The sequence below is a fragment of the Mirounga angustirostris genome, unplaced genomic scaffold (assembly GCF_029215605.1).
Source record: "Mirounga angustirostris isolate CCGP_5_RB_7025 unplaced genomic scaffold, mMirAng1.0.hap1 SCAF_4, whole genome shotgun sequence".
NCBI classification, from domain to species: Eukaryota; Metazoa; Chordata; class Mammalia; order Carnivora; family Phocidae; genus Mirounga; species Mirounga angustirostris.
In genome coordinates this window covers 19949299-19968307 of record NW_026991712.1, presented here as the reverse complement: position 1 = coordinate 19968307, position 19009 = coordinate 19949299, and the positions used below count along the sequence as shown (strand labels likewise).

At 37.0% G+C, this 19009-nt stretch overlaps 1 protein-coding gene across 6 annotated transcripts in view; it reads right to left on the bottom strand.

The window, feature by feature from the left end:
- Window positions 1-1747: 1747 nt before the first annotated feature.
- TAF2 (TATA-box binding protein associated factor 2) overlaps window positions 1748-19009 on the bottom strand; it is an 83674-nt gene continuing 66412 nt past the window's right edge. For 3 of the 6 annotated variants that reach the window (XM_054512479.2, XM_064587957.1, XM_064587958.1), the window contains 5 exons: window positions 18066-18295; window positions 16616-16771; window positions 16025-16130; window positions 13002-13124; window positions 1748-3240 (listed from right to left, as the gene is read on the bottom strand). In XM_054512479.2, the coding sequence (XP_054368454.1) occupies window positions 2948-3240; window positions 13002-13124; window positions 16025-16130; window positions 16616-16771; window positions 18066-18295 (908 nt within the window). In that variant the 3' untranslated portion in view covers window positions 1748-2947. The remainder of the gene's footprint in view (window positions 3241-13001; window positions 13125-16024; window positions 16131-16615; window positions 16772-18065; window positions 18296-19009) is intronic. The other 3 variants (XM_054512480.2, XM_054512481.2, XM_045895992.3) reach the window with 3 other exon arrangements.

Below are 19009 nucleotides of genomic sequence, written 5' to 3'. Positions count from 1 at the left end.
TAATACAAATCATCAACATCAAGATACCAATTCTAACTCTTGATTTAACACACAACCAATACCAACTACAAAAACAATTTCATGGAGAGACGAAAAAGCCTGATTCTAGTATTTATGTAGAAAAACAAATCCACAAAAAGGCAAAATTACAGGGGCGGAAAATCTGTCAGTGGAAGGCAGGGGTTGGGTGGTGGAGCTGCTGACTACAGAGGGGCAGCACGAATGAATTCTGCAGTGATGAAACTGGTGGTTGGAGATGCAAGTCCAAGCATCTGTCGAACCCATAAAAATGTACACAAGAAGTGAGTTTTACTGGTATGTAAATTAATAAGTCAACTAGAAAAAGAAAATAACCCATAGGAACAGCAAAGAGATTATGAAAAGTAATGGAGGGAGCCTAGCTCTACCATATTAAAATGCAGACAGCGCTACAATGATCTCACCAGCATGGTACTGGCAGGTGAGTAGACAGATGCATGAAACCAGCTACAAAGTCCAGAAATGGACCCAAACAATAAGGGAATTTAGTATGCAACACTTGAAATCTAGAGAGAAAAGACGGGAGTTTTATTTTTTTTAACTTTTTTTTTTTAGTAAACTCTACACCCAACGTGGGGCTCAAACTCACAACCCCAAGATCAAGAGTCACACTCACTAGCAAATAAACCAGCCAAGCACCCCCAAAAGACAGAGTTTTAAATACATAGTGTTGGGTGGCATTCTGGAAGGAAAAAAAATAAAGGGCTGGATCTCTACCTCCCATTTTCTATCAAAATAAATTCCAGATGGATTCTAGTTGGATAGAAACCCGAAACATAAAACTTTAAAACCAAGAGAAAAAAATAGAATTCTTTTATAATCATGGAATAAGAAAGACCTTTGTTAGTATGACACAAAATGTGTGGTCATAAAAGATAAGCTATACCAAAGTTAAAAATTTCTACAATTATCATTTGTTAAAAAAAAATGTCCATACTGTATAGATGTATGTACAGACTAGCTCTGGAGAGACACACGTAATACTGCCAACAACTTCTGGGGAAGGAGGCTGGGGAGACTTACACTAGAATTCTGTGTTGTTTGTGTGTAATTACGTATTTCAAAAACATGAATAATTCTTGTGTTGTCTGCTCCTAACCATCAGCTTCAATAACTGAAAGCTTGCCATAAAAAAAAAAAAAAAGTGCCTCACAAGAAACATCCAATATAAATATCCAACTGAGAAAGGACACAGGTATCATACAGTTCCTAGTACAGTCCTGACTATACAAGACATCCTTAAGTTATATAGGTAGCTCTTATTTGTCACCATCTTCTGACAACACTAATAGTTCTTTTGAAATATATCCTTACTATTTTCAAAGTTGGGGATTCTACATATGGTATCACACTGTACGCTGTAACATGAAATACGCCATTTTCCAAAAATAATTTCAGCGGACCAACACTAAATTAATCGGAATCTTGAAATAACCGCCATTTAGGCCCTTCTACATCTGATCACATTCCCTTTTGCACTCAGGCTCCAAGTCAAATGCACTGCTTGAACATCCCCTTGCTTTCCTCCATCCTTTTGAAAAAACACCATTCCTTCTACTGAGAGAACTTTCCCCATCTCTACTGAAATCATTCTCCCTAGCAAGGCCAGCTCAAATCCTGCCTATCCACAAAGGTAGAGAGCTTTGCGGACAGGTACACACACAAAGAGAAGGGTAACAAAGATATAAAAAGATACAAAGGCAGAATGGTCAGTTTAAAAAGTTATTTATTAAACAAGTTAAACACAACTAAAAGTATATTTAAAAGTCCAACATTATTGGATCCCTTTGAAACATCTATTCTAGAAGAAATACTTTGTCAAACTAATGGTAAGAGAAATGATAAAAATAGAACAGATATGAAAAACATTTTAAACAACAATAAAGCACATGGTAAATTCAGAAATAAAAACAAACACACACAAACTATTTAAGTATGAAACCAAAATATTTCATATATTTTTAAATGTTTCTGGTATACTCACATGAGGGCTGACTTGTCTATGTCTGAGTTAGTAAACATTATATAAACACCTTTTTAAGGTATCAGACTTTGTGTTATACAGAAATAATTTTAGATTATGTGTTGGATGTGTAAACTGTCCACATTTAACAAACATACTCCATATATGAACATATTCACTTATACTTAATGAAAAAAAAAGAACTTATAATTTAAACATCTTGATTTGAGAACTGTGGATTTGATAGTTCTATTCAATTCCAACATTATAATCCCCAAATGCACTATCAAAAATGCTATCCAAAAAAAATTTTTTTTTAAAAAGAGCTGCTTCTGAACATTTCCGTATTTTAGGGCAAAAAAAAAAATACCAAGTATCTGTGTTCACAAATTCTGATGTTTAGCCTCTATGGTTAACACAAAAAATACCATGTAATACAGAAGGTTCCTATAGAAAAGCCTCAGTCTTTCTCAGTAGTTCCAAATAGTGTTATATAATATTTCACTGGAAATAGTGGTTTCACCACAGATCTGGCAGTAGCTTGTTTAAAACATAACTTTGCCCCATAACATCCATCAAAGACTTTAAAACATAATTGATTTTGGCAGTACACATGAAGACCATGATGTGAATGGGAACTGCCAGTGGATCTGAGGGCCTTTTTGAAGTTTGGTGTGAATGAGTGTGTGTGTGTGTGTGTGTGTGTGTGTTCTCAGGAGGAAATGGGATGAAATGGTTTATTCAGAACTATAAAACATTCTTCTAATTAGATCTCAATTGCATAAATAACATAAATCAAATGTTAGAATTTACATGGATTCTGAATTTCTATGAGAAAGGCAACTATTTTTTTGTCTGTTTCCATTTATCATTCTTTACAGAGGACAAAGCTTTAGTTATATACATTCTTCTGGACACTAAGGGAAAGTCTCCTTTGTCCCCGTCTCAGTCTGAAAGAGAAGGAGAACGTATAGACCTGCCACTGGCGGGGCTGGAGAAAGTGAAAGGCTCTTTGTCCTTCTCTTTACTATCATGCTTGTGCTTGTGCTTGTGCTTATGTTTGTGCTTCTTCTTCTTCTTCTTGTGCTCATGGTGATGGTGGTGATGGTGGTCGCTGTGTTTGGAGGACGCAGATTCCTTAGTAAACACCGAGAGTGGAGCTGTTGCAACTGGATGCATACTCATCTCCAAAGGTGATTGTTCTTTACCTTCAAGATTAAAAACACCCAAATGAATTCCTGTTGATAACAAAGAAAGTGAAATGAAAGTAAGAGGGAGCTGACGACAGTATAGAAAAGAGGGATTCCCAAGTGTTTAACATGTCCATGGAAATATTTAGGAATGGGAGAAGTATCTAAATAAGATATTCAATTAGTCACACACAGGTAAGTGTTCAGCATTGTGGCCAGGAAACAGAATATTTCAATTCCTTACAGTTTATACCCATTATGATATATACCAGTGTGTTACCAAACCATCTTTTAAAAGTTAGCATTTATGTTTTAAAGTATTATGAAATGACAATAATGATGATCATTGTGTGTGTGTTGTTAGTTAAGACCCACATTCATCCTTTAACTGTAGCTCCTTCATCTACAGTTCAACCCTAAGATACTGGGCAGGGAAATGGCAGTACTTTATTTCTGCCACCTGAAGAACCATTCATACTCACATAAACATCTTATGCTAGTCACTGATAATAATATCACGGCCAAAATCACATTTCTATAGTTCCTTAAGGTAATTTCTTGGGAACAGACAGGGAAAAGTGAACTTTTTAAGTAGATTCAGTGCACTTAAGAAAACCAGAAAAGGCAGTGAGTCTATAAAGGGAACATCTCTACTTAAAGACAAGAGTAGTGTCACTTAAAAAAAAAAAAAAAGAAAGAAAGAAGGAAAGATGAGAAATAGGAGACCTGTGCTCTTGAACAGATTCTGCTATTAACCTTCAGCATGCATTTTCTTTCTTTTTATCTCACCTTAAAAAAAAATGAAATGTTTTGGAAAGTTCTTTCCATTTAACATTCCATCAGTCCAGGAAACTACAGCAGTAGTTCTCAGACTCTGGTGCACAACAATTTCTTGCTTCCTCCCGATGCTACAATCCTTGGGCCACACCCCAAGGAAGACTTCTTTCTGTGTGACTCTGGACTGAGGTACTGCTTTACATGCAGCCAGCTAAGAAGAGAGCCCAAGGATCATCTCAGATACCCGCCTTTCTAAATCTGGGCGGTTACCAAATCTCGTTGGTTTTCACGTACAAATATCTCTTTCATCTGCCCCTACGCTGTCTGCAACTGTATGAATTCAGAACACCTCACCTCATCAGGATGGTGGTACTAGTCTCCCATGAACTGGTTCCTATGCCCAAAGTGTCTTATACTCAAATCCGTATTTTACACAGCTGCACAGAAGCTGATTTTGCCCCACACGGGTTATTCGGCAATATCTGAAGACACTGTTGTTGTCACACCTGGGGTAGGACTGAGGGAGGAAGTGATATGGGCCTCCCATGGGTAAAGCCTAGTGATGCACAGGACATCACACCATGCATAGGGCAGCTCCTACAACAAAAAATTCCCATGCCCAAAATGTTAATAGTGTTTAGGCTGTAAGACCCTGCTGCGTAGTGATCTTCCAAAAAAAAAAAAAGCTATCCATAATTATGTGCTTAAGAACTCAGCTGGTTCTAAAAACAACAAAAAACCACTCAGTTGGTTCTACCAACAGAATAAAAGCCAAAGTCCTTGGACTTAAATGCAGCAGTTTCTGAAAACATAGGGTTTCTCCAAACTAGCTAAAAAAAAAAAAAAAAAAAACCTTTTCACTAAAATGGACTTTTTAAAGTAAATTCTCAGCACTAATTTCAATCCAAACTAGCCCCAAACCATGGTTCTTACCAAAACAGACATCACCACAGAAGTTTCCTAAAAATCAGTTTCAGCACTGATTTTACTGACAGTTTACAATCTGTCCTGAACCTACCATTCCAGCCTTACATTCCGCTATCACTTTCTATGCACCTGAGGGTAGCCCTTCACTAACTGTGAACTTGTAAATGCTACTTCCTACGCTTGAAATGCCCTTCCCTTATTTGTCTAACTCACAAATTCACTTAACAAGTAACAGGAACTATATGGGAACTGGGGAAAATAGTGATGAACTGGACAGATCTCAGTCCTCCTGCCATTTACATACTAGCTGAGAAGAAATTGAGTAAGTACAACCAAGTAATAAAAAGACAAAACTCAGAGTGAACCAGTAGCACAAAAGGAGACTTAAATCAGTTGTGGAGGGATCAGAGGCAAACTTCTGCAAGGAAGTAATGTTTAAACGGTAACCTGGAGCAGACAAAAGGGAAGGAAAAAACATTTTAGGCTCTTTAATAATTTAAAACTCAGCTCAAATGTCATTTCTTTAAGAAGCGCTCCCCAAACTGCCCCAAAAGAATTCGTTCCTTCATGTTCCCACAACATAATGCAGACAGGGAATTACAGCACAGAGGACGCAAGTGACTTGCCCGAGGTGGCAACGGCAAGTCTGAGCTACAAACCCCAAGAGCCTGCCTCCAGTGTGTGCTCCTAAGCACTCCGCCCGGCCGCACGCAGCAGGGTGCACCGGGCAGCACAGCTTTTCGTCTGTGGGGCTCTTTCGTTCCACTCCCAGCGTCTTGAGAACAGGGAGCTCATTTCTTTCATCTTTGTATCCCAGTGTGCCACTCGGTATCTAGCACGCCCTCCATCTCACCTCCCCACCCCTGCCGAAGCTTGCTAAACATAAATGAATGAATTCATACAACAGAAATACCTAATAGTTGTGTTTCTTTTAGAGAGGATGTCTGATGAACTCAGTCCAACTAAATGCAATCTGAAGGTCACTAATTTTGAAGGAAGAGGGATAAAGCACAGAAACTATTACAGACCATTTATTCAACTAGTACTGACTACTATAATTCTTTTGTGTCAGGCACTGTTCCAACATTTCAGGACAAATGAATAAACCAAAAATTCTTGCCCTCACAGATTATTCATATTTTACTACTACAAAATTATTGTTTTACTTTCATGATATTTTGGTAAAGATAACACTAATAATGATGCATAAGCCAATTACAGAGATTATTTACATACAGAGCAAGTTTTGGGATCTGTATCTTTTGCAATAATTGGTACCAAGATAGTATTCAGAAAAATTTTGAGAGATATCTGAATTAGAGTATCAGCCAAATACGCCACTGTAAGATTTTAATTTAGATTTTAAATAAATTACACGAGTATGTTTCCAAAATATGAGAAAACAGGTCCATACCTAACAGGATACAGAGCAAGGTGATAAGGAGAAGTGATGATAAGAGACTTTAAAGCCTCATGAACAAATCCCTTCAGATCCTACCTCATGATTTAGTCTACAACACCAGACTGTGAGCTTTCCAATTGGCTGTCTGCACTAGTAAGAGTCTGAGGTCCTCTTCTGCACTGAGAGAAGTTTCATCATCCTAAACACCTGCCAAGCAACTTGGATTGCAGAAAAACCAATAATTACACTGGAAACTGTACTTCCTAGCAGAGACAACTGCCAAAAAGACAACCAAGTGTACTTGGGTATACTCTTTTCCAAGGAATACTTATAACCACTTCAAAATCCAATCTCTTGTCTAGTGGCCTTATACTTAGCATTAAAGATACACTGATTATAAATCTTGCATGTCTCTTGATTTGTATTTAGTCTATTAATAAGACAATGGATTAGCTAGATCCAAAGATAAAGGTGTTAGGAACCAGGGCTCCCAGGACAAATGACTGATTTTGGGCTGGGCAGAATATTTACAAAATTAACCTGAAAAATCTCGTATTATAATGGCAAGGAAGTTAAGTTCTTCTCCACAGACCCAAGAATCAACTTCTAAGAGGTTCTCACTGCCCCAAGATGGGACAATTGGAATAATAAGAACAATAACTAAAGGACTGGAACTGATTATTCACCATTGGAGGATGCTAGTTAGCCAACTCATTATTTGGGAAATTGTTAAATAAAAAGAGAAGCCATTATCTTTCTCCTCCTGTATAATCTATACCACTGGGTCATAATAGATGAGGGGGACTTTAGCTTTACAGAAATAAACCAGTTTATAAAAATGGACAGATGAATTAGAATATCACCATCTTGTGGGGGCGCCTGGGTAGCTCAGTCCGTTGAGTGTCTGACTCTTGATTTTTGGCTCAGGTCATAATCTCAGGGTCGTGAGATCGAGCCCTGCATCAGGTTCCATGATTAGCAAGGAGTCTGCTTGAGATTCTCTCTCTCCCTCTGTCCCTCCCCCTGCCCGCATGTGCACACACTCTCTCCAAATAAATAAACATCATCTTAAAAAAAAAAAAAAAGAATATCACCATCTTGCAACCCTTAGTGAAATAATGGATCTAGGTCTTAAACATCTTAGTGGCTAACCTCATAAAAGAGTCAACTCTTGATCATAGGAAACAAACTGAGGGTTGCTGGAGGGGAAGGGGGGGGATGGGGTAACTGGGTGATGGGCATTAAGGAGGGCACATGGATGTATGAACACTGGATATTATATAAGACTGATGAATCACTGAACTCTACATCTGAAACTAATAATACATTGTTAATTGAATTTATATTAAAAAATTAAAAATAATTAAAAAATAAAATCTAACTTCCACTATCTAAAAAAAATTTAAAAAAAAAGTCAACGAGACATTGTATGTTTCCAGATGGAAGAACACAACACCACCTATAAACCTGAATAAATTAAGCTTCTATATCCAACTACAAATTTACAGGAAATAAAGAGGACTCTAACACGTTAATTATACCATGATATAGAATTAGCAAAACACAGACTTGAAAACTACAGATCAAAGCCCTGGTTTCTTTAACAAATACATTATAAAAGGGAAGAAAAGAGAGAAAAAGGTAAACATGAAACTTTAAATTTAAAAGGATGTAAAGGACATATCAGCCAACTGCAACGTGTAGACCTTATGTGGATAATGATTCAAAAAATAAAGTGTTAAAAATAAATATTAGAATAATGGCATAAGTCAACTGAAACTTATACAGTGACTGGATATTTAAAAATATGAAAAAAAATTAATTTTTTAAAGAATAAGAATGTTACTGTGGTTATGACTTTTTAAAGTCCTCATCTTTTAGAGATATATACTAAGTTGTTCATGAAGAAAGTGATGATATGTGGAATTTGTTTCAAAATAATTCATAAGGGTGGAAATGACTAAGGATACAGATTATACAAGATTGACCATGAGCTGATCACTGTAGAAGCTGAGTAATGGATACATGGGGGTTCATTATACTAGTCTGACTCCTTCACAGTTTTCCATAATAAAGTGTTTTTTAAAAAGGAGAAGTTAAGGCAGTTTGACACTATGCATGAACATGTTAAATGCCCATATTCTTTGATTTAGAACGTTCATTTCTAGAAATCTATCCCACATATGTGCTCATGCATATGTGCAAAGACACATATACAAAAATATTCACCAGAATAGTGTAACAGAAGATCTGATAAAACCTAATGATACTCTATCACCACCACACCCTTTAGCTCTTAAGTTTTCACTTATTATAGACAATATATATTTCTATGTATTAAGATTATTTAAGAGAGAGAACATGTGCGTGTGTGGGGGTGGGGGGGGACAGAGGGAAAGGGAGAGAGACTCTCAAAGCAGACTTCCCACTGAGCCAGACAACGCAGGGCTCAACCTCGCAACCCTGAGATCGTGACCCAAAGCAAAATCAAGAATCCAAAGGCTTAACCGGCAGAGCCACCCAGGCCCCCGACAAAATATATTTTTTTGTTTGTTTGCCTAATCTCTCTCTTTCCTGGATAATTTTACCAGGTCTAAACCAAGGTGTTAAGAAAGTACAATTTCCTTCCCATGTGGAATTGTATTAGCAGTCAGATCTGGGACACACAGGAGTTGACTTTCACACTAGCATGAGGTCATGTTTAGAATCTCTACTGAGAAAAATGTGTATGTCTCCATCCTCATGACACATTTACACACATAATTTCACATATCATTTCAGGGGTTTACAAGCTAAAGAAAGTCCTTTTAGTGACCTGAAATACACGTCTCTATGATAGACAGCATATATATCAAAAAAAGGAGATATATGTAATTCAGAATATATTTTCCTATTTCATGTTATATGAAAAGAACAAAACAAATGCTCCGTTTTGTTGTTCTACCCAACATAAAATCTTTCCCAGAGAGCTAGTAAAATGCACTATGGATAAGGATTTTAGCTGCAGTCAATTTAACAAATGCAAAATCAACCAAAGAGGTACTTAATAAAAGCCTAATGCGGAAGCTTCTCAGCCCATCTGATTAAAGTGTCAATAACCTGCTAATTCTCTTAAATACATGCACATTAGGTATATGTTTAAACTTAGCACAAAACCTGCAGTTTTTATTAGGGAAAGTGTGAAGTCTGGTCTTTGGATTCTTTGGATCACTGTAAAAAATAAAGTGTAAAATCAGATCATTAAAATTTAAGTAAAAAAAAAATCAAAGTCTGTTTTTCATATTAGAGTTTCAAAAGAAAGAACTAGTACTCTCAAGATATAGATAGATAGATAGATATAGATATCTTTTTTGTGGGAAAGATTTCATGCACTCGAACAGTGCTTTTCTGACTTAGGCAAGAAGGTGTTAACATACACAGTAGACCTAGCTAGGCAAAACCGCAGGAACTCTCCTTCTTTTCTTCCCCACAGAACCGCCAGGGATTTCCCTCTTGCCCCTGTGCCTGTCACTCCTCCTCTGTGCTTCACACAAGCCTTGCAGCAACTTGGGACACAGACCGGCCGCGTCGGGCCATCGGACAGCTGCAGTGGTGGAGAGGACACAAGAGGCTGTATGGCCTCCCGTCCTTACCTCAGGGGAGGGAAAGGTGATAGTAAAGGAAGGAAGGAAAATACCCCTGCCATTTCTCTTTTCTTACCCCCAAATGGCTTAACCTACCACACATATCATCCCTAAACTAGTCTTCTATCAGACACAAGGAAAGAGAAAACTGGAGGAAAAAAGAACAAAAAAGAAACTATGACCTATCCACTACTTAACAGTTTCCACCTCTTCTTTTTTTTAAGATTTTATTTATTTATTTGACAGAGAAAGAGACAGAGCACTAGCAGGGGGAGCAGCAGACAGTAGGAGAGGGAGAAAGCAGCAGGCCTTTTTGGGAGCCGGATGCGGGGCTCAATCCCAGGACCCCCGGGATCATGACCTAAGCTGAAGGCAGAAGCTTAACCGACTGAACCACCCAGGCACCTCCACCTCTGCTTTATTTTACCTACACCCCATTTGTTTTCTATCCTCCCCCCGCAAGATGACATCTGCAACACATTCCAGTTCTCAATCATCATCTGGTTTGTTGGTTCTAAGGGAGCCATCTCAGAAATCATCTTGGCTCAAAAAAAAGGAAGCAGGGCTCCCAATATCAAAAGCCTTGGACCAAAGGAGATAGCATAATTCCAGCGCAACACAAAATGGAAGGCACATCCCTGCTTAAGAGGACCTCTCAGTTAACTCTTTTTCAAGAGAAGCTGGAAATGCAGATTTTTATTGTGTAATCTCTTTTTAGTAAACTACTTCAAAAATTTTTGCAAGACTCTACTGACCAAGTAAAAGATGCCTCAGTTGGATGTGCTGAATAAGGCTCCAAATAAGGCTCATTTGTGAGCTCTAATCTAGAATCCCTTAGAGAATTAAGAGAGGTCACAGCTTCCCTTATACTGATTCTAGGCCTCCTCTCCTCAGCTCTCTGCTCACAACCTCAGGCCAGGCTAGCTACCACCCCAAGAGACCCTGGCTCCTTCTGGGAGGCAGGAAGAAAGGAAGTTCCTGTTTTACTGCCAACTTTGAGTTAGGCTGAAGTTGTGCTTCTGACATTCCAAAAGATGGAGCTCTAAGTGCCCCTTCTCTCAAAAACATTGTTACATACAGTGGCTAGGCTTGATACTTTTATTCTTCATGTATGGTGTAAGTTAAAAGGGATTTTAACTTTTTTGGCTAGTTTCAGAGTTACCTATCAAATGTAACAATGTGTCTATGGGAAAACACGTTTAGAATTCCACAATAAATACATGTACAAATAATCTTCTGGAACACTACCATATGCAAAATGAAGGTTTTCTAAATTCTAATAATAGCACTACTGATTTTAAAACTTGCTCACGGGCCACAGGATACCAAATAGCATAAACACGTTTAAAGAAAATTACAAAGGCACATTAAAAATATATTCACAATTATGTTTTACAGATCAGTCCAAATAATATACTGGTATACATTTTGCCTCATGACTTAAAGGGTCCTAGCAACCAAAGCTAACATTTTAATACTTTCCTATTCCCCCCACCATTAGCCCTGTATCTCCTCCCCAATCTTCCCACATGATGTCATGAGAACTACAAGACTGTAAAGAGAGATTCCACAGAAAAGTAAAGATGGTTTTTTTAAAGCAATATGGCACTATGATACAAAGGCACATCAGTGGGCAGAAAAAGGTGTTAACTCCATAGGTTAGTGTGCCACATCACAAAGAAAAACCAAACATATTCAGATTCTTTTCTGGAACAGGAATTCATGCACAGGCAGAAGCACCACTCTCAAACTATATCAAGAGGTCTGAAATACCCTGAGCTTTATCGTTCTTAAAAATGCGGGAAATTTTTCATATGTAGTAAAATTTTCATAAGTATAATGGTAATAAAGCAAAAATTAAAAATAAAACCAAGAGAATATAAAACTGGCAAGGCCAAGATTTGTCAAAATTCACTTATCAAAGTAAGTGACAAGGTCTCCAGCCAATCTCCTTCTGAAATAAATTCTGTATGAATCTATTTCAGTAAATGCACAGAGCAGCACACAGAGAGATATAAAAAAGCAACGGTCTGGGGTCTCAATACCAAAATATTCTGAGATGTTACTTTAGTTTGAATTTTCACAGTTGATCCTTAAGCTCCTTAAATCAATAAACAGTTACTCTTTTGTTTGTATCATAAAAACATGGTTTATATAAGCAAAATCCATCTGTTGTAATCTTAAAATCTGACTAATGACTTTTGGAAAAACTATTCTTTAATATTTTGCTTATGTATCTTGCTTTTCATTCCCCGTTCCTCCAAAACTTGAGGACTGAATCTTTGTTCAATAGCACTGAATGCTTACTTGTTATCTAGATTACAATAACTTTTTTTGTAAGCAGCTAAGTGGAAGACAATGTAAAATAGAATAGGTAACAAACACATCTGAACTGAATTATTTTTCATAAACTTAAGCCCAATTAGTATTTAATGATTGAAAAGACGGAATATCTTAGTTTTCTAGTATGGCATCTAGTCTTCAAGATTGACCATGGATGACCAATTGTAAAACTTTCAGGGGGAGACGGAACGGAGAAATACATGGTTGACTTTCGCATTTTGTAAAAGTATGAAAGGTGCAGATTTGATAGTGTCTACTGAAGTTGGCATTTTTAATGTTATAATATTTTAAGAAAAATCACTGCAAGAAAAGAGCAATAATGGGTATTTTTAAATGGCATAATGAGGGATGATTTTTTTTTCCCCTCTCTACTCTTTTTCTCATTTCCAAGTTTTACATAATAGGAATGCACTATTTTCAAATAGTAAAAAGTCTAGTTTAAAATATTCTTAGGGGCGCCTAGATGGCTCAGCTGGTTAAACATCCAACTCAGCTTAGGTCTTGATCTCAGGGTTGTGAGTTCAAGCCCCAAGTTGGGCTCCATGCATGGAGAGAGCAGAGCCTACTTAAAACTAAATAAACAAAATATTCTTTATGTTAGATAATACAAAGTCAATGTGTTGCAAGAAAAGCAAGTCTCTAGATCGATATTTTTCATGTATTTTTTAAGTTGATAAACTTTATAAAGTTTATAGATTTGTTCTTGAGCAAAATAATAGTAATATTAATAATTTCACCTGTTCCCTTCCGTGCAAGTTCCATACTCCACTGGGGTTTCGTGGTGGGTGTGCCATCACAGCCTGATGAGTGTTGGGGTATTAAAGCAGATCGGGAACTAGCTGGCCGATATTTAGAGAGCCCTATAATGCCAAAGAAGAGGGAAAAGAGGTATTTATTTCTTGGCTTACCAAAAGAAGAAAAAAGCCTGGCATGTTTTCACAAGTTAACCTTAAAACTAGAAGCAGTTCAATAGTAAAATAGTAGAATTCTAATAATAAAAAGAATACTACTAACTACTAAAGATCCCATTTGATTTTAATCCTTTGTCATGGTTCCTATATGCTTAAGTCTAAGAACAACACACATTCAAGAAAGACAGTAAAGTGTGACTGGCCTGCTAAATATATAAACTGGATTCTACATTTGAGGTAGAAACCATATTTTATATTGTATGTGGAATTTTGCATATAGTAAAGTTTCCCTGGTTCCCCAAAAATTTGCTAATAAATTCCATTATAATACTTGCTCAACAAATAGGTCAAAATAATTTAGGGGTTACAGAAGATTTTTTTTTTTTTAAAGATTTTATTTATTTATTTGACAGAGAGATCACAAGAGCAGGAACACAAGCAGGGGGGAGTGGGAGAGGGAAAAGCAGACTTCCCACTGAGCAGGGAGCCCGATGCGGGGCTCGATCCCAGGACCCCAGGATCATGACCTGAGCTGAAGGCAGACGCTTAATGACTGAGCCACCAGGCGCCCTACAGAAGATATTTCAAACAGGAAATGTTTTAGTGGCATAATGTGAACAGCATTGTAGGAGCTATCAGGAGACCGAGGTTCTGATTCCAAATTATCAACAAATTAGATAATCCAGGTGAGACATTCAGCTCATCTTGTCTCAATTTCTTCATTTGTCAAATAGAAAAGTGGTCATTCTAGCCCTGAGTTGGCTATTACTTGAGTGTGTCATTCAGGGCAAGTGACCTAATATCTCTCTCTTAAGTTTACTTATCTGTAAAATGGATTGACCAGATAAATAACTGTTAAGATCTCTTATAATTAGAAAAGTCAAAGAATTCATGATCCTTCAGTTTTCAAATGTATCTTAGGCTCATGGTCTACCTGAAGCCAGTTCTCAAATTCTACTAGCTTATCCTAGATTACTAAATAGTGAAAAATAATTTAGGTCTCAACACTAAAATTTAATAAAAAGCAGACCAAGGTGGGTAAGGGGAACTCTGTACAGATATAACAAGTTTAAAAGAAAGAAGAAAAAGAAAAAATATCATTCAAATGTGAAAGTCATAAAAGATAACCAGTATAGGGTATAAATACTCCCTTTTTTTCCAATAAAAAGAAAACAGGAACAGTACCCAGAAAAAAAGAAAGAAAGAAAGAAAAGAAAAATAGTCATATTCCCAATAAAAAATGCATTATAAAGTAAACTTGAGGGTGCCTGGCTGGTTCAGTCAGTAAAGCATGTGACTCGATGAGTGTATCGTGAGTTCAAGCCCACGTTGGGCATAGAGATTACTTAAAAAAAAAAGTGAACTAAACTTGACTTATCATTTATAATTAATAAGTATCTTTTAAGTTATTACACTGGTACTATGCATACAAAAATGATAAAAGATAAATGAAAATTAATAAATTACATCTTACATATCAAAGTGGATGAACTTTAGAAGCATAATGTTGACTGAAAAAAGTAAGTCCTATTGGTATCATACCATTTTCATAAAATTAAAAAACAAGTGCAAGGGGCGCCTGGGTGGCTCAGTCGTGTAAGCGTCTGCCTTCGGCTCAGGTCATGATCCCGGAGTTCTGGGATCGAGCCCCGCATCGGGCTCCCTGCTCGGCGGGAAGCTTGCTTCTCCCTCTCACACTCCCCCAGCTTGTGTTCCCTCTCTCGCTGTGTCTCTCTCTGTCAAATAAATAAAATCTTTAAAAAAAAACAAGTGCAAGGAAATCCTGTACTTATGTGATACAATATAAAGAAAAGCAACAGAATGAGTAAGGAAAACTAAAAAAGGAAACTGAAGATAGTATTTACTTGTAGTGCAAAAGCAGGTGAACAGAACCAGGAAGGGGCACAGAGGGAAGGACCCTGGCATGGAGCCTACAACAGAGTGGAGGTTAGAGTGGAGAGCAGGTTCACCAATATTTGTTTTATTAGTATACTTCACACCTTACATGCAAGTTACATCAATGTTTCATCCCTGAAAATTATAAAATGGTGATGACATAACCTAGGTATTAACTCTTCAAAAAGCATTATGGCACAATATATCAAGAACTGTGAAAATCTTCTGAAGGTAAGTATCTCATAATACAGTTAAAATTAATCTTTTCAGCAATAATATATCTTGGGAAATTTACCCTAAGAACAAAATTTGACAAAAAAGAAACAAAAGCTTTTGTATGAAGATATTCAGTGCAGAATCACCTGTAATAAATACTTGAAACAACCTAAATACCTACCAACAAGGAAAAGTAAGGTATATTACAGTATATCAACTCAATACTGTCTCAGGTACTATTTTCAAAAGGAAAGATTATGATGTTTGAGAGATGCATACAAAAATCTATGATATAATATTACATGGAACAGGCAGGCAAAAAGAGAAAGCTGTGTTATGGGGGCATTACCTTCAAAGTTTAAAATTATGGTTCCACTATTAAAAAGAAAATAGATCTAGCATTTTATTTTGAGGTTATTTGGAGGTTAAGTCTATTACAAAACAAAAGGAAAAAAAAATAAACCAAAAAACCCCTTAAAGCTACTGGTAGGAATCTGTTGAATGAATTTTTAAAAAAACAAACCCAGAAGTATGCCAAATACTTTAAAAGGACCAAAATAAGACAAAAATTTATTCCTTTGCTAATATGCAATATAATCTGATACAATCAAGTATTTTATACTAGCTACTTTTCAACTTTAAAGTTGTTCACTTGTAAATAAAGCAACGGGCCTTAAAACAGTAGTACCATGAGAACTTTCTTCATCACCTCCTGATGGGCTGTACACTAATCTTACCTGGAGTCGATGGCCTTTCAAGCATGTTCAAATGATGGGAAATAAATGCCTGGCTATCATGAACAGTGTCCATGTCAATTTCCTCCTCATCTTGAGAATTTGAAAACTAAAACACATACACAAAACAAAGGAGAAAAAGAGCCATTACATCGCTTTACGTTTGGATCTTAGCTCTTAGGAAAGGTAGCAGACAGGCCACAGAACATACCCCCACATCTTAAAAGGAAAAGTAGTCTTTTTCTCAAAAAGTACTAAGAGTAAGAAAATATTAAATGGTCCAGCCACCAAAAGAAGCTGAATGGATATTACTGAAAATGAAACAGCAACTAGAATCTACTCCTAAGTTGTGGGGAGAGGGAGTGAGCCATGGTAGACCACACACACATAGTTCCTCCCCCAAACAGAGAAGAAGTATGTGATAATAGAAGTTAAATAATCAGATGGAAGATCTTAAATGACATTTGGGTTCTTTTATGATTCAGTCTGCCCCATCTGTTCCTGCTAAGGAAAAACCAATGGAAGTATTCAAAAAGATTTACAAGAAGGTGAATATCCTACACTATTAATACAGGTTTAACCTGTATTTCTTACTCTGATTTTGAGTTTGACTTTACTGCTATCCTCATTCTTCTCCAGTATTTGACCAGGTTCTAGTGGGGACCCCAGTGGTGTATCAGCCTTCCTCTTCACTCCCTGCTGATGAGCTGACATATTACATGATGCTTCCTTGGCAAGGTGATCATCTTCCTGCGGCAATATTCAAGATCAAAATTAGATTTCTGAAGACAAGTAGCTCATATTATAGCTGAACACTAACAGCTACAGCAACCATGCAGATTAGAACATGCCCAGTGCCTAAAAATTATCAGCAATGGGCTTAAAATAAACTTCACCTTTTCCTGTCTGCTGGTCTTTTTTGGGGGAGGTGGGAGGTATATAAGCGAACTTCTAGAGCTTTCCCAAAAGAATGTATCTTTTGGTATCATTTTCTCCTCTTCTCCTGAAGACTCCAAGAATGAATGCGAATAAGTTAATATATATGGGCAAGAATTAGAAACATATTTATTTGTACAAGTTTTAAATATTCAGATTTGAAAGAGCACATTAATGAGACTCTTTTTTTTCCTATGGAAAGATCATCTTACGTCTTCATAACCCAAACTCTAGGATACATTTCAAATTTACAACAAATACGTACAACTGTATTCCAGAAAATCTAGGTGAATAAACTAATTTAAAATAACTATCACTAACTAGCGTAAAGAAAATTTCAGTTTTCAAGTGTCAAAACACCAGTAGGGAATTGCCAGGCAAGTAATCTGGTCTAAATATTGGCGAAAAATGAAGCATGAGTTATTGGGGACATTTTGTTATTAATATGAAAATAATTTCTGGAAAACTTTCTTTGAATTACAGTAAAATGATTGTTACGTATCCTAAAGGTCTTTCTACAAAAAGTCTGGTAATTTTCTAATGCATAGCTAGAAATAAAAGTTTTTTAAAAGGCAAACACAGACACACATACATAAATAAAAATGTAATGCATCATCTCCTCTCAAATCAGCAGCTTACTCATTTACCTGACCATTCATTGTTATTTAATTTGACAAGCATTTGCCAGGCACTTATCATATGCTTAGAATTGTGCTAGGTATGACACAGAGTAGCAAAAAAAAAAAAAAAAGGTCAGGGCCCCTGTGTTCAAATAGTTTGCCAACAGCATATATGGACAAGATTAAATATTCATTTCAATTTTCTACTACTCAAGGAAGAAATTCAACACTCAAGTACAAAAACACCATGTCATGACAAAAGGGGTAAATGGACTGGGAGCACATCATTTGTCATGTGCAGCTATGTAGTTTGTCAGGAGCATTTTCTAAACTGTACAGTGCTAAACTACTGTCAGCTAGCCATTTTTTTTAAGTGGCATATGAAACTTTTAGTGGCTTTAAAATTCTCCAGTCAGAAACAGCAGTTCTCTTCTCTAGATAGTTCTATATAATAAAACTACATCTTCCGTAATGCACGTGATACTTACAGGGTTCTGAAATCCAACTAGCTGTGCGTGACTACTTGGATTAATCGCAGCTTCTTGGTTGCCTGCTATGGCCTCCGGAATTATGGTCGGATTCAAGACAGCTTTTTTCTCTTTTAGATTAAGAACCAACCCAAGCTCTGGTAAGGGCAAGCAGGAAGGCCTACTGAGGCCAAAAAGTGTGAAGTACAAGTCCACAGCACCACACCGTAACCTCCAGTCATGTGAAGTTCCTAAGAATAATAAAGAAATAAGTCAGTATGTACATTTATCCATAAATTTTGAACTGCTCCAGAACCTATACAGAAGGAAAGGATTATGATGTCAAGGGGCCATCTAATGACCTAGGCTCCACTGGCAAACCCCGTACTCTAAAGATGCATCTTAACATAGATATTTAGAAATTGTTATGGAAGCATTAAATGCTTTCTTTAAAAAATATATATATACTTGAGAAAGAGTGAGAGTGCGCACACTTATGTAGGGGAGTGGGGAGAGGAGAGGGCGAGGGAGAGAGCATCTCAAGCTGATTGTGGAGCCAACATGGAGTTCGATCTCAGGACCCTGAGATCATGACCTGAGCTGAAATTGAGAGTCGGAGGCTTAACCAACTGAGCCACCCAGGCACCCCTGGAAGCAGTAAATGTCAGTGAATGAACTAATGAATTCTGTAATTGGAAAAAATGTTATCATTATGCCATTTTTTTTTTTTTAAAGATTTTAGAGAGAGAGAGAGAGTGCTAGTGAGTGTGTGAGTAGGAGGAGGAGCAGAGGGAGAGAAGCAGACTCCCTACTGAGTGTGGAACCTGACCAGGGGACTCCATCTCATGACCCTGAGAGATCATGACCTGAGCTGAAAGCAAGAGTAAGATGCTTAACCAACTGAGCCCACCCAGGCGCTCCAATTACACCATTCTTAGCAAATATTAGACATCCACTAAAAATTT